Source organism: Pseudochaenichthys georgianus, chromosome 4 (assembly GCF_902827115.2).
Source record: "Pseudochaenichthys georgianus chromosome 4, fPseGeo1.2, whole genome shotgun sequence".
Taxonomy (NCBI): domain Eukaryota; kingdom Metazoa; phylum Chordata; class Actinopteri; order Perciformes; family Channichthyidae; genus Pseudochaenichthys; species Pseudochaenichthys georgianus.
This window is the reverse complement of record NC_047506.1, coordinates 2,467,533-2,478,912: the sequence shown is the minus strand read 5'-3', so window position 1 is coordinate 2,478,912 and position 11,380 is coordinate 2,467,533. Positions and strand designations below refer to the sequence as shown.

The 11,380-nt window shown below is 43.2% G+C and overlaps 1 protein-coding gene across 1 annotated transcript; it reads left to right on the top strand.

The window, feature by feature from the left end:
• The first annotated feature begins 1,882 nt into the window (after window positions 1–1,882).
• Window positions 1,883–8,711, top strand: LOC117445713 (mitochondrial import inner membrane translocase subunit TIM44-like). The gene is made up of 6 exons (XM_034081535.2): window positions 1,883–2,031; window positions 3,444–3,568; window positions 3,756–3,806; window positions 3,931–4,020; window positions 6,018–6,128; window positions 8,089–8,711. Exons 1-6 carry the CDS (start codon window positions 1,950–1,952, stop codon window positions 8,206–8,208), a joined length of 579 nt encoding a protein of 192 aa, XP_033937426.1. The 5' UTR covers window positions 1,883–1,949; the 3' UTR covers window positions 8,209–8,711.
• Window positions 8,712–11,380: the final 2,669 nt, after the last annotated feature.

Here is an 11,380-nt window from a genome sequence, read left to right as displayed (position 1 = left end):
AGATAACATCTCAGATATCAAGCGCTTCAAGGCACTGAAAATAGACGAGATCATTCTATTATATGCAGTAACGAAAGTCTCCTCGCTCATCGTCCCGTTCAACTTGTGCTCGTCGCTCATCGTCCCGTTGAACTTTGCCTCTGCGCTCATCGTCCCGTTCAACTTTTCCTCGTCGCTCATCGTCCCGTTCAACTTTTCCTCGTCGCTCATCGTCCCGTTCAACTTTTCCTCGTCGCTCATCGTCCCGTTGAACTTGTGCTCGTCGCTCATCGTCCCGTTGAACTTTTCCTCGTCGCTCATCGTCCCGTTCCACAACTGCTCGTCTACTTCATGGAGTACTGAAAAAACATTCGAGTCATAAATGATGGACGTCAAGACAATCAATGATGTTTTCTAGACTGAAATCACAGCATGAATTATTCTGTAATAGTTCCTCAAGGGCTTGGTTACTTAATAAATCCTGTTTTTGTAAAAAATTAGCGACGTTGGCAGCAAATTCAGCACCCAAACCAGTAGCGTAGGCAGAAATGTACTTTAGGGTGGGCCTGTAAAATAATAGGGTGGGCCAGATTTTTCTTCTGCGCATCAGAAGCTAACAACAATCCCCGCTGGTACCGGTGGCAGATTACTTTTAGAATACTTTCTTTTTCCATAACAGATGGGTATGTTTTAGTGAACAGGAGACACGTATTTTACCGTTTTAATGGCTTATCAAGAACTCAAACGCAACATCCTGGTGTCATTCTGGACAGCTCTCTCATCTGCACCCCACATAAAAAAACATCACCCGGACTGCATTCTTTGTATAAAACCTTTCCTTAGAATATGTTATGAATTGTAAGGTGTCCTTGGGTGCTTTGAAAGGTGCCTCTAAATAGAATGAATTATCATTATTATTATTATTATTATCTGAAACGATGTAATAACTTTTAAAACTGTTTCCAGTCACTTGCCCCATGCATTCAGCAGCAGCAGGCCATTCACTTTTAGCCCGTTATAAATGTCATCATTTACGACAATAAAGAAATGCTACATAAACGTTATCTTGCACATTTTATCTAACCATCTCCGTTTCTAACTTTCAATATATTTTAAAAGAGATCTCTCTCTCTCTCTCATCTGCGTGCGGGGGCGGGGCCTCACAGACACGCTGCATCTCTCTCTCGCTCACAGACATGCTCGTATAGATCGCTGCTAGATGAGGGCAGTGGGGGCTCTTCTTGGAGTCTGGCTTTTTTTTTTTTTTTTTTAAACCAAAGTTCATCAGTGAACTTTGAGCCATCATTTATTTTGCAGGCAGCTCTCTGCCTCTCACGTTATTATGGCGCACGCCGGAACCAACAATCAGTTTTTACTGCAAATGAGTTCGGTTCAGAGGATAAAGCACATACAACATTAATTTAACTCGACATTTGTTCACTTGGATATTCTCAATGGGTCACCCTGGCCGTATGGTGGCTACGCCACTGACCCAAACATTGATGCATTAACTTATAAAGACATGCACGTGGTTTGTTTTAGCTCATATACACATTATTAACTTGCCATTACTGCGTTTCAAATTAAATCATACATTTCCCAGATTTCAGATTTTACACCACTTTTATGCGACACATACTGTTGTCTTTTTGGCCTTTAGAGCTCACCTTTGCCAGCGTCTCGCTCCAACATGGACTCCATCGACTGGAGAAGTGCAATGGCTTTCTTTAAGGCGACCTCATCGGGAGACAGATCTGTAGGACACATTATTATTAAAGGTTAGTGTCAGACAGAGAAAAGAAACACTGCATACAATCAAATGTTTTCAACTCTCAGTCTCCTGCTTTCCATTCGTTCAACTCCGCTGTTCAACGTCTGCGAGCCAACAACGCAATAATCCTGCTGTGAAGGGAAACCAGAGTTGTGTGTTAACGTGCTCTCATTCTGTGTCCTCCGCAGGGTTCTTTGAGATGAAGATGAAGTACGTTGAGAGTGAGAACGCGCTCGTCAGAGCCTCTCGAGCCGTCGCCGAGAAGATGACTGATGTTCTGGGTGAGATACCTCGGTTTGTTAGTCTGCATTAATCACTGGGAGTCCAGCCTTACCGACAGATCACAGTCGGGAGCGAATCTTCTCGGGGAGATGTTTCTAAGGCAATTCCTATACAGACGTAAAGAGTAACAATTTGTCCAATTCTGAGGTTTTCCACTTTTTCTTTGTTGTTTTTTATTCCCTTTTTGTGCCGAGGAAGCAAATAAATCGTCATCATAGCAAAACATTGAACTGTTTTCAGCCCTTCATTACCCTAACTTTAAAGTAGGGATGGGAGTTTGAAAGCAAATGTATATTCGAATATTCGACCCCCCAAAAAACGGTTAACCGAAATGTACATATCCTATTTGTGCCGCATTTGGGCCTAAGGTGAGGTTTGAGTCTGCGTGGTCTGCGTGTGGGGAGGGGCAGCAGCCGTACCATCGGCTAGCTAGATCTGATGGTTTTGGACACGAACGCGAGGGAAGTATAACCGGACGCGAGAGAGAGATCAGCTGCAGCTCTGCCCGCTGTGAGGGACCGGTGAGCGGAGCAAAACACACCTTTAGACCTACACATTTAGCTATGGCTCTGTCGTATACATTGAATTATTCCATTTGATAATATGTAATCAACTTAGGCACCCCTCCCAAAAATAAATAAAATATATATTAATAACCATATTCGACCTGAATAATTTCGAATATTCGATGAATCGTTCCCATCCCTACTTTAAAGGAGTTCAAATAGAATGAAACAAAGTATAACACTTCCTTTAATCGATCATTCTCTCACAAAGTAACTGTAACTATACACTTACTTGATCAATGACAATCCTTTCAAAGTAGTAACAGGTGCTGGATCCGCTAAAAAAAAGTTTCTAAAACTCAACTTGTTCAAACAAAGGCGTCCAAAGCACATCTCTAGTCTCCTCCTGAAATGCCTCCTTAAGTGCATTAACAAAAAGGTGAGAAAGGAAGCCATATTTACAAATGACTGATATTGATATTTTCCTAACATACTAAGTTAAAGGTGGGGTAGGTAATTCACTTCAGAAACACGTGTTATATTCCATGGAATGCTCTTAACATCCCGATAGCAATGAATACATGAAATGCTTTGACAATAAATACATAAAAAAACATGATCTGTAGAAGCCGTGGCGCTGTAAAAAGCACGACCAATCATCTGAGCCGGCCCGGCTAAAGTACCTGGATGGCCTACCTGCCTGTCAGCCTTCCATCGGGGCACAAACTTATCTCGTGCCCTCATTGGTCATTGCTCAGGGGCTCTGTGAGGAAGTCTGAAGGAAGGGGCAGATTTTTTCCGGCTGCATACTTTCAAATTCTAGCACTCAAGCTGCTTCCTCCATTGTTACCTAGCCCACCTTTAAGCACACTAAAACTCCCCCTGTGTTTCCTGTCTGTGTTCAGGTGGGCTGTTCTCTAAGACGGAGATGTCTGAAGTTCTAACGGAGATTTTAAAAGCTGACCCATCCTTTGACAAGGACACTTTCCTCAAGCAGTGTGAAGGGGATATCATCCCTAATGTACTGGAGGTATGTCAGACTCAAGACAACGCTGGTACTCGTGTCTTTGAAGAGAAATGAGATGAGCTTCGGACAAGAAATATTAACATTTTTCTAACAGTCAGGATAGACAAAGACTTCACATAGGTTGCCCTCTATTATCAAGTCTTTATATACCCTTGAACAGGTTTTTAAACTCAGATCTGTCTCCATGCAGGCGATGATCCGAGGGGAGCTGGAGCTGCTGAAGGACTGGTGTTATGAAGCGGTGCGACTTTATCACACCTGAGCTTAAGTGTCGATGCACACTTACTATACGCCTGTTCTTACTGATTTGTTAGAGGATGTTAGTCATGCTTTTATTGAAAGTCCTTCTCTCCTTATCGATTCAGACCTACAGTCAGCTGGCACACCCAATCCAGCAAGCCAAAGCCATGGGACTCCATTTCCACTCGAAGATCCTGGACATCGACAATATTGATGTGAGTTCCTCCAGACTTCACTCCGCACTGCTCTAATGAAGCCTGGATCCCATTGACTCACTCGTGATGCAAATATAGTTTATCGTGCGTTCAAAACACCTGAAATAAAAGTTGTGTGTGTCAGAGGTCGCGTTAACCGAATATTTCCACCTATGATGGATTTTTTTTAACAACGACGGACAAATCTGAAAGCAGTCCGTCATTTTGACAGATCAGAACAAACTCGGAACAGCGCCAACGTGTCCCCACGCGAGGCTCCGGTGTTCTGCCGTGTTGTGCATGCCCTCCCAGACTAGCAGTTTTTTAAATTGTTTCGTTTATCAACGCGACAACATAGCGTTTCGTGAGGCGGTTGTTGTTGGGTGAAAAGCAAACGGCTGTTTTTGCTGCGGAGCCCAGCGCGAGCAGGCTCCTTCACGACAGACTATCGCGCCACCTAACCATTCGCCAAAAATGTTTTTAATACCAGCGGTAACCGGCCAAGCGCCGGGCAAAAAACTATCTTCAAATAAAAGAAAGTCACCGGAGGAGTTAAAGGAGAGTGAGAGGGAGAGGAGAAGAAGAGGGAGAGAACGTTTCAGCTTGATCGATGGAGTTGGCTTCAATATGATGATATAAACAAGGTCTTCAGTCGGCTCCGTACATCAATGCCGACCTATGCTGACAAGTAAGTGAAGAGTAGAACAAATAAAAGCTATTCGCTATCGGGAAATGTCCCGGCAGTTTAGGAGAATGAAGGTTCTAATCTAATCTACAGCCATTACATTTCCAACTCCTGATGACAGGACGGCAGAAAGCGCATTATACAAATAATAATACTCATAGCAGAAAATGTCACCCTCCTTTTTTTCTTTTAACAATGAACACAATATAATTACCGTACTTTTCGGACTATAAGCCGCGACTTTTTTCCCCATTTTCTTTGTACAGCTAACGGCCACGAGGGAACCTCCTAAATCTATGGATTGTACAGGTAAAATTAACCACCTTTAACGCTATGGGCTCTAGGACCGGTCCGCGCCCGCCACCTTTAAGCTGGAGGCCGGAAAAGAGTGAGACTAGTAGCGCGCCAAAGTAAAAGTGGAACCGAGAGACAGAACGAGAGCAAGACAGACGGACAATTTAGCTGCTGCGGCTTATATGCAGGTGCGCTTTATAGTCCGAAAAGAAAATATGAACAATTGAGGGAAATGAGGAAGAACTGATGAATCAAATGTTGTAGTACAAGTAGTAATGTAAAGGACTATTGCAACAAATGTGTTTATTTCCTTCATTATTAGTAGATTTTTTGAACGAATGCTCCGGGCCGGTGGAATTTTACCGCGAGTGCAGCAGCCATGCATAACACGGCGCATGTGAACTGTCTCCCCCCCCCCCCCCCCCCCCGTTGACAGTTCACCAGCATGCTCCCCCCGTCGTCCCCCGTCGTCAGTGTGTAAAGGCCGACGGGTGATTCTGGATTTTGACAGAAGTTTTACGATCCTGTCCGTCTAGCAAAAAGTCTAGCGCAACCTCGTGTGTGTTGGTGTGTGTGTGTGTGTGTGTGTGGTGTGTGTGTGTGTGTGTGTGTTGTGTGTGTGTGTGTGTGTGTGTGTGTAAAGCTAATGGCTGGTTGCAGTGTTTTAACAAACCAAACATAGTCTTAGAAGTTAAGAATACTTCTGAGTATTAAAAGATGCTGCTTATTTGACGCTTCCTCTTTGTATCTTTGAATTCCTTTTTATGCACAACAATTGTTTTGCGCTGGTTTGAAGAGCTTGTTTTTAGAGTGTATATAGTATTCTCCAAAATCAAAACGTACAAGTATATGTATGTATAAGTCAGGCAAACGTCTTAAAGTCACGAGCAAGTTTTCACTGCTTTCACTTGTCCATATTTTGTGTCTGGCAGAAACCGGTCCCAGACTTTGACACTGTCTTATCTTTGTCTCGATCAGCCAGAACTGAAATGCAGAATGCGTGTTTGTCAGTAATGTCTCTGCGTGTCCGTCACTGCAGCTGGCCATGGGGAAGATGATGGACCAGGGCCCGGTGCTGATCATCACCTTCCAGGCCCAGCTGGTGATGGTGATCCGAAACACCAAAGGAGAGCTGGTGGAGGGGGACCCTGTAAGTCACACACACACACACACACACACACACACACACACACCACACACACACACACACACACCACACACACACACCCACACACACACACACACACACACCAATTGTATTTGATGAGTATAAAGTCAAAGGATATTTTGAATAGAACAAATGAATTGCATTTGTGGCATGTCGTGTTCTAGGAATTATAAAAGTGTCATAATTGGAGATGTTTTGTCGCTACTTATAAATAGTGCACACAAAGAAGGTAATGAGGAAAACTTTGAATTTGGGCTTTATTTAGATCCACAACCGAGACGAAAGCTTGATTTGTTATAAATCAAGCGTAGAGGACTCTCAGCTCCAGGGACAGTGTGATGGTACAAGGTGAAGACACACAGTGTTCAGACTAAAGGCTGCTGCAGAGGATTAATGGAGGGTGTAGTGATTTATCATCCGGATCCAAATGTCTGGACGTCCTGTGGCTCTGCCCTGATGGACTAAAGTATTGAATGTCTCCTGCAGTTAGACCTCTAAATCTTTTCCTACTTTAAAACGTTGTTGGTTTGTAGAGAAATGGGCCATCTGGGTATTGACCAGGCGTGGCAGAAATAATGCCAACCCGGTCGCTAACAGCTTATGTTACCAGCTCTGCTGCCGATTTGAACACAGATTTGTTTTTGACAAAGTGGCCTACGGCTTTGATAACATCTTCATACTGTAGAAAAGCTGCGTTCCCTTTCCTGTGGTGTGTAATATAGGTTTTAGTTTAGTGCACGTAAATGGTCTGCAAAGGCTACCATCCCTGTGTTCCTCCAGAGGGAGTTTCTCTCTCTTTTAATTATTTGATTTGATTTATTTCGAATGTGTAAAACAATAATAACAAATTTAAAAACTAATAATGAAATGAAACATGAGAATGATTATACTATACAAACGGTGTCAAATTGATAATCAAAAATATTACTGATTACAAATTATGTATAAACAAATGAACTATCTAATTACACATCCGAAAAGGGGGTGGAGACGTTTACACTTATTTAATCCCACCCCCTTCTCCCAAAAACTGAATTATTAAACAACATTTTTGATTAAAAAACAAAATAATTGTTATTGAAAAACAAACATACATCACACGTTACTTGTTAGACGCTTTTATCCAAAGCGACTTACATACTCAGTACTCAGGGTGAAGTGTCTGCAGGGACACAACGACATGCTGACTGCAGTGGGACTCAAACTTGCTATCCCCTTTTCAAAGTCTAGCACACTATCCACTGAGCCACAGCCGCCCCAGGGACAAAACAAAAACAACAAATAAACTCTAGATTAAGTGTACCGTCTATTTAATCCAGGGGTGTCAAACTCAATTTCATCGCGGGCCACATTCGCATAAAGGTTGCACTCAAAGGGCCGGTTGTAACTATATAAATATACAATATATATAAAATAATGTATTATATTACATTATTGCCTCTGAATTTCATTATTATCGGATAGGATAATAACTTAGTAATTAACTACGTCTGAAAGCAGAAGTGCAGGGCAAATAATTGCTAGTCAGTGGGCATGTCACAAAAACAAGATGCATTGTGGGACATGTAGTTTATGGGCAACCTGCTTCTGTAAAGTGGCATGTAACCTATAATAAACGTATTATATTCTTTGCAAGCTCTTGCGGGGCCACATAAAATGAAGTCGCGGGCTGGATTTGGTCCCCGGGCCTTGAGTTTGAGACCTCTGATTTAATCCCACCCCTTCTCCCAAAAACTAAATTATTAACATGTATATGGAGGCGTGTGGTGCAGTGGGTTGTGCGTTGGTGTTGGGATCAGGAGAGCACAGGTTCAAACCCCACTGCAGTCAGCATGTCGTTTGCTTAAAAAAATACATTTGTTACAAAGCCAAACCATAAAAACAACAAATAGATAATAAACTCTAGATTAAGTATACCGTCTGTTCCCCCCCCCCCCTTCAGGAGAAGGTGATCAGGATGATGTACGTGTGGGCTCTGTGTCGGGACCAGGAGGAGCTGAACCCGTACGCCGCCTGGAGACTTCTGGACATCTCCGCCTCCAGCACCGAGCAGATCCTCTGAGACTCTCTGAAACACTCTGAGAGAGAACACTCTGTACCCGAAGAAGCCCTGGAGCATGCTGGGAAGGATCGAGATGAGAAGTGATGCGAAACACTTTTTTACATCACTGGTTTATGGTGTTTTCTTTGAAAGCCTGGCAGTGATTTCTCTGGCTCACACTAGGCGGCGACACACCCCCAACAACTCTATCCGTATTCCTGCAAGGCCTCGATGGCTGTCCCTGTGACGCAGGGAAGTTATTTACCTCTGTTTTATCACGAGTGTTATAAATTAGGTAGAAACCTACGGGGCTGATTTGAAGCTTAATCTTCAGGTTGAAAAAATGGCTGCCATACTTCTGTCCCTCACACTTTCTCTTCCTCTCTGAGGCGTTGTTGTCGTGGTGATGGCCAATCAGTGCTTTCCTGGATCCATGTCTGTATGATAATTGTCCACTGTAATTGTTGAAATGTGAAAAAAGTCTATATTTATTATGAAAAAATAAAGATGACCCTGATACTTTTCACACTTCCTGCCGATAGCTAAGCTTCTTCTCGTCCTAGTTGCTGATTGTTTATTAATTAAAGCGCGACTTCTGATTGAATTCATACACTCGTATATCCAAAGCGGAGTTAGGGCTCTCGTTTGTTTTGAGTGACATTCAGCTTCCTTTGACGTGAACAGGATCACATACCTCATTCACACCAACGGTGTTTCGGGGCCGGTTCGGAGCTTGAAAAGCACCGGGTTTTCCTGTTCACACTGCAGCGGAGCCGCCACTTAGCTCCGGAATCCGGTTCATAGGCTAGACCGAAAGCACCACATACGTCACGCTTACGTCGAGGCGGGGGCAGGGGCGGGATCAACTCCTGAACAACAACAAAAAGCCGGCGTTGTATCCAGTTTGTACACAACGATGGAGAAACGTAACAAGCAGCAGTCCACAGAAGACACCAGCTACCTGCTCGGAATCTGGTCTTCCGAAGAGGTACAGAGGAAGCTGGAGCGCAATCGGCCATTGTTGTTGTTGTCGGTGTGAGCTGTGAGGGGTTTCCGCGCGGTTTGGCTTTATGAAGCAGGCACGCAAACGGTTACGTCATGACGCAAACAATGACGCAGCACCAGTCGGACTCTGGGCGGTGTGAAAAGAGCCGGAGCTAAACCGAAGAACCGGTTCTGAACCTGAAAAGCTCTAGCACGGAGAGTGAACCGGAGTTGCGTTGGTGTGAATGAGGTATTTGACAGCTTTCAGTCCTGACATTAACACCATGTGGTTCAGTTCAGATGACGTGCTTTGACCTTCAGTGTTGTGGAGGATATACATCTGCTTCATGTGTTCAATGGGTCATGTCATGTCGCCATAAACACCAACGACAAAGAAGTCCACTCTGGGACGAATCCATCCGACTAAATGGCAATCATTACTCCAAATCTGACCAATAATCTCTTAGGTTTATCATCACATGTCCATTATGTCTTTAACACATCCTCTTTTCTCTCAATAGCTTCATGGATTCATCAAAAGGTCAATTACACCACAGGAAAGCAACCTTTTAAAAAAATTGTATTAATTCATCTGTCAAATACTTTAATTATTAAATGAATAATTTAATCTATAAAATGTCAGAAAATAGTGAAAAATGTCCAAGGTGTCTTTCAAATGTCCTGACCCAAAGATATTCATTATAATATGATAAACAGAAAACAGCAGGAAATCTTCATACTTGAAAGCCTGACAACTGCATAAAATAAGTATTTTTCAGTTGTCCAACTAATATTCGTAGATAAAAAAATACATTTTTTTCTGCATTTAGACTTTTTCTACTGTGAAGCCCAAAGGGGATTGTGTAGCTGTGTTTTGCTCAGGTTCACTCTAAGATGATCATGTCACTGCCTCAATCAAAATGTCTGAACTTTTATTTTTACATTGTTCAGTTGTATCATGTTTTCTATTGGATCCCCGCTGGAGGGTCTTCTGTCTCCCCTGCTGTGTGTGTGTGAGGGGCTTCAGGCTGCAGGTGGTCATGCAGAGCAGCAAGCAGCGCTCTCACTCAGCAGGATGGATTACAGCAGCCTTGGGTATGACGAAGGGGGGGGGGGGTATGTTGTGTATTCATGCATGTGTATGTGCTGTACGTCAGTCTTTCTTCTTGTTCTCGTATTATTTTCATGTGGAGAAATAGGAAAACTGGAATAAATACAGAATAATAAAAAAGTACCCTAACTAAGAAGAAATCGTGCCTTTTGAAGTTTGCTGCTTCAATGCCCAAGTGGATGTTAAGGACATAAAATATGCAAAGAAGCAAAACGCGTAGGCTCCTATAAACTACCATCCTTCCATATTATACCTGATTTAAACTGAAATGTAAAGCTAAAGCCTGACCTGAATACTAAGTCAAGCATTCTAACAAATCAAGTTTTAGCCCAAAGACTAAACCCAGAAATAACCTTTACTGGAACAGATGTCCTCTCTTTGTAGGTTGACCTCATCTGACTGACTAACATTTGGTCCTCAAACAAAAGTGGATACACTCACACACGTGTCCACACTTTTAAAAAAAAGACTGAACAATTAGCAAACACAAAGACACACACAGACACATGGGGGCAGGGTCACATTTCAGTACACATTTTCGGCTCAGTTGAGGCCCCCTCGCGAGGTGAGGCCCCGCAGTCTGCATGATCGGCCTGTAGGGAGTAGCATGAAGCTGCAGCGTCGGAGACAGCAGTTTAACAGTGTTGTTTCGTCACCCAAAACTAAATTAACAGTGTTTGTTTAATATACATATAAAATACATAAAAGACTATCTTTTTTAAATTCCGTCACGTGCTCATTCATGTGAACGTCCGTTGACCGTCACGTGCTCCGTCGGACCTGTGTGTGCGGTTCTACACGTGCGGTCCTGTAACTGCTGTCTCCGACGCTGCAGCTTCATACTATTGCCTGTAGGGAGGGACGCCCCTGCATGGGTGGGTAAGAGTTTCCTGCAGGGAACTCAAAAGGGGTATTTTCACTTACTGTCTGGAGAGTGAAGAAGGTAAGAGTCATGCAGCTGGCCACTGGGGGCTACTCTTACATGTACAGCAGGGGTGCCCAACACGTCGATCGCAAAGGTAGTGTGGGTAGATTGCATGGCATTTAAAAAAATAAATGTTTTTAAGTTATCCTTACTATGGCATTTGCCACTTGATT